This window comes from Gavialis gangeticus, unplaced genomic scaffold, assembly GCF_001723915.1.
Source record: "Gavialis gangeticus isolate Ggan-Ray unplaced genomic scaffold, GavGan_comp1, whole genome shotgun sequence".
Taxonomy (NCBI): domain Eukaryota; kingdom Metazoa; phylum Chordata; order Crocodylia; family Gavialidae; genus Gavialis; species Gavialis gangeticus.
This window is the reverse complement of record NW_017729023.1, coordinates 3,353,361-3,355,874: the sequence shown is the minus strand read 5'-3', so window position 1 is coordinate 3,355,874 and position 2,514 is coordinate 3,353,361. Positions and strand designations below refer to the sequence as shown.

At 50.6% G+C, this 2,514-nt stretch overlaps 1 protein-coding gene across 3 annotated transcripts in view; it reads left to right on the top strand.

The window, feature by feature from the left end:
* The first annotated feature begins 180 nt into the window (after window positions 1-180).
* The window catches only part of AREG (amphiregulin), a 14,584-nt gene continuing 12,250 nt past the window's right edge, over window positions 181-2,514 (top strand). Inside the window, exons 1-2 of one of the 3 annotated variants that reach the window (XM_019516740.1) lie at window positions 181-298; window positions 562-732. In XM_019516740.1, coding sequence (XP_019372285.1) covers window positions 220-298; window positions 562-732 — 250 coding nt within the window. In that variant the 5' untranslated portion in view covers window positions 181-219. The remainder of the gene's footprint in view (window positions 299-561; window positions 733-2,514) is intronic. The other 2 variants (XM_019516738.1, XM_019516739.1) reach the window with 2 other exon arrangements.

Genomic DNA, 2,514 nt, shown 5'->3' with positions numbered 1-2,514 from the left:
GGGGGGGGGGGGGGATGTGAGCTGCTCCCTCAGCCCCGGGGCATGCATTCCCGGGCGTGGGGGCAGGTGCGGCCCGGCTCCGCCCCCACCTGCTGACGCAGCGCTACGTCGCCGCCGCCGCTCCTATAAAGGGCGGGCGCGGCCAGCGCCTCACGCCCCGCGGAGTGAGAGAGCGAGCGGTGAGGACGCCGCCAGCCTTGGCCTGTCTCGCCCGCCCCGATGCGCCCCGCGCTGCCGCCGCCGCTCCTGCGCCTTCTCCTCCTGTTGCTGCTGCTGTGCGCGCTGGCCGGGCGCTCAGGTGAGCGGGGTGTGCAGCGGCTCGGGCCAAAGCTCTCTCCGGGCCGGGGCTGCGCAGGGGGAGGCCCCGTGCCCTGTCCGCGCCTGGGCTGTGGCCCGGGAGCCCAGAGCTGCCTTGCCCGTGAGTCACTGGCGAGGATGTGCGAGAGCTGCCGCGAAGGTCCACGCCTCGGCTGGCTCCGGGCGCTGAATGGGGAGAATGGCATCCTGCCCCATGCAGGTGACTACAGCTTTTGTGTTTCTCTCCTGGCTTCTGCCCTGCAGCGTGCCAGCATGTCGCCAGCTCGGGACCCGGTGTGACGAGTGCCCCGCTAGCAGGGAGCCGCAGCAGCCCTGGGCATGAGATGTCTCTGGGAGTGGAGTATGAGGATGAGGACTATGAGGAAGAAGATGATGAACCCCTGCCCTTGTACATGGTAGATGAGTCTATCAGAGGTGAGCCGTGGTGAAACTCGGGCTTTTCCCTGAGTCCTGACAATGTAGAGTCGAGCTACAAGAGTGATTCTGAGAACCTGCAGGGAGGCTTGTGGCTGCACGTGCTCGGGACTAGCTGGTAACCAGCTGGTATATAGGAGAGTGGCTTTGCTTCTGCGCTGCCTGAACACTGTAGCATAATGCTACCTTGCTTTGGTTTCCTAGATGTGTCTAGGGCAGTGGTCTCCAAACTTTTTTGATTGCGCATCCCTATCTATATAAATAGAAGTTCTAATATTTTCTTCCCACACCCCAATGGATGGTCTTGTGCACCCCTCTTTGGAGACCATTAGTCTCGGGGCTGAAGAAAATTGAAGTGTCTTGGTGTTCTCCTACAGTTCAAAATGTCTTAGTCAATCTCCTTTGGCATAGCTTCTTCAAGGCTGGACTGAATGAAGCCTCCAGATTTTAAGTGTTCTGCAATTCCCATTCTCAATTGAGGAGCTATGGTGTGGTGTGTTCTTGAAAAGCTTGTTTCAGCTGTTAAGCTTCCTATAATTCTTGATAGAAATTACTGCAAGTTCTTTCTTTCTGTTTGGTGGGGGGAGGATTACCTATCGAGTAGCATGTGATTTCAGTTTGATTGTTATGCAATGCTTCTGTGCATGTCTGGACTAAAATAAAAGATGGGTTTTAAGACGAGTTGGCCATACATCCTATGTACACTAGGGATTTAAGTTTGTATTCTCACATGCTAGCTGCTTCAGGTGACCATTAAATCAAAACTTGCTTTGTCCACACCAAAACTTTCTGAAATGTTAGCTAACAACATGTCCAGTTCACATCTTTTAGAGACTGAAAACTCTGTCTTGTTTCTCTAGGCTTTCTCTTAGCCAGGAAGGCTACAACTTTGAAGGGGCCTAAATGGCTCAACTGGCTAGTAGTATAAGTTCTAGTGGTTCAAGTCTGGCTCAAGTCATTGTATGAATGGGAGGCTCCACAGGAAATGGAGGGAGCACTGAAACTTGGAGGGTTAGTGACAAAATCTCTAACCCATTGGTTTCATTTCCTACAAGGAAGATATTGCATCTGGCTGTTCCTGTGTGTATATTTTAACATGCAATAGTTTTGAGTGCCACTATTTTAAGGTATTACCTGATTGTCATCTGAAGTTAGTAGGAAGATGATACTTGACTTTGGGAGACAAGCTCTGAGCTACTTCTTGAGAGGCTGATTCTTGCAACATTTTGAGCGGAACTTCGATCTAGTAAAAGACAGCTTAACTTTTGCACACTGTCCCCCTATTGTGAAATACAGTAGTTGCAAGCTTAAGCTTATTGCTGTTTGGCATGCTGGTTGGTCACAGAGCCAATCTTGCACGCAACAGGGCTGTTACCAAGCAGTCTTATAGATTGACTCCTGTCTTTTTGCACTGAGCCAGTAAATTTACAAGCCTAGACTTCTGTGGTTCAGCTGTAGATTACACTTGGGCCATGTATCCACGTTAATGCTGCTGTCTAGATGTAGTGCCCTCAAGCTGCTTATATTAGGATGGCTTCTAAAATAGAAGTGGTGTAGCAACATCTACGGTACTCTGGGCAATTTAATGAGCACTGTCACTCATTTGTGACGCAGTACTTTGAGTGGACCACATACTACTTCCTAGTTATTCCAGAGACAGTATAGCAAGCTTGAGTGTATGGCTATCTGGCATAGGTTTTCCTTAACAATGCATCTTCAGAGCCTTGGACAGCTTTAGAAGGACTTGGAGCTTAGATACTTACGTTGGGGAAAAAAAATAGC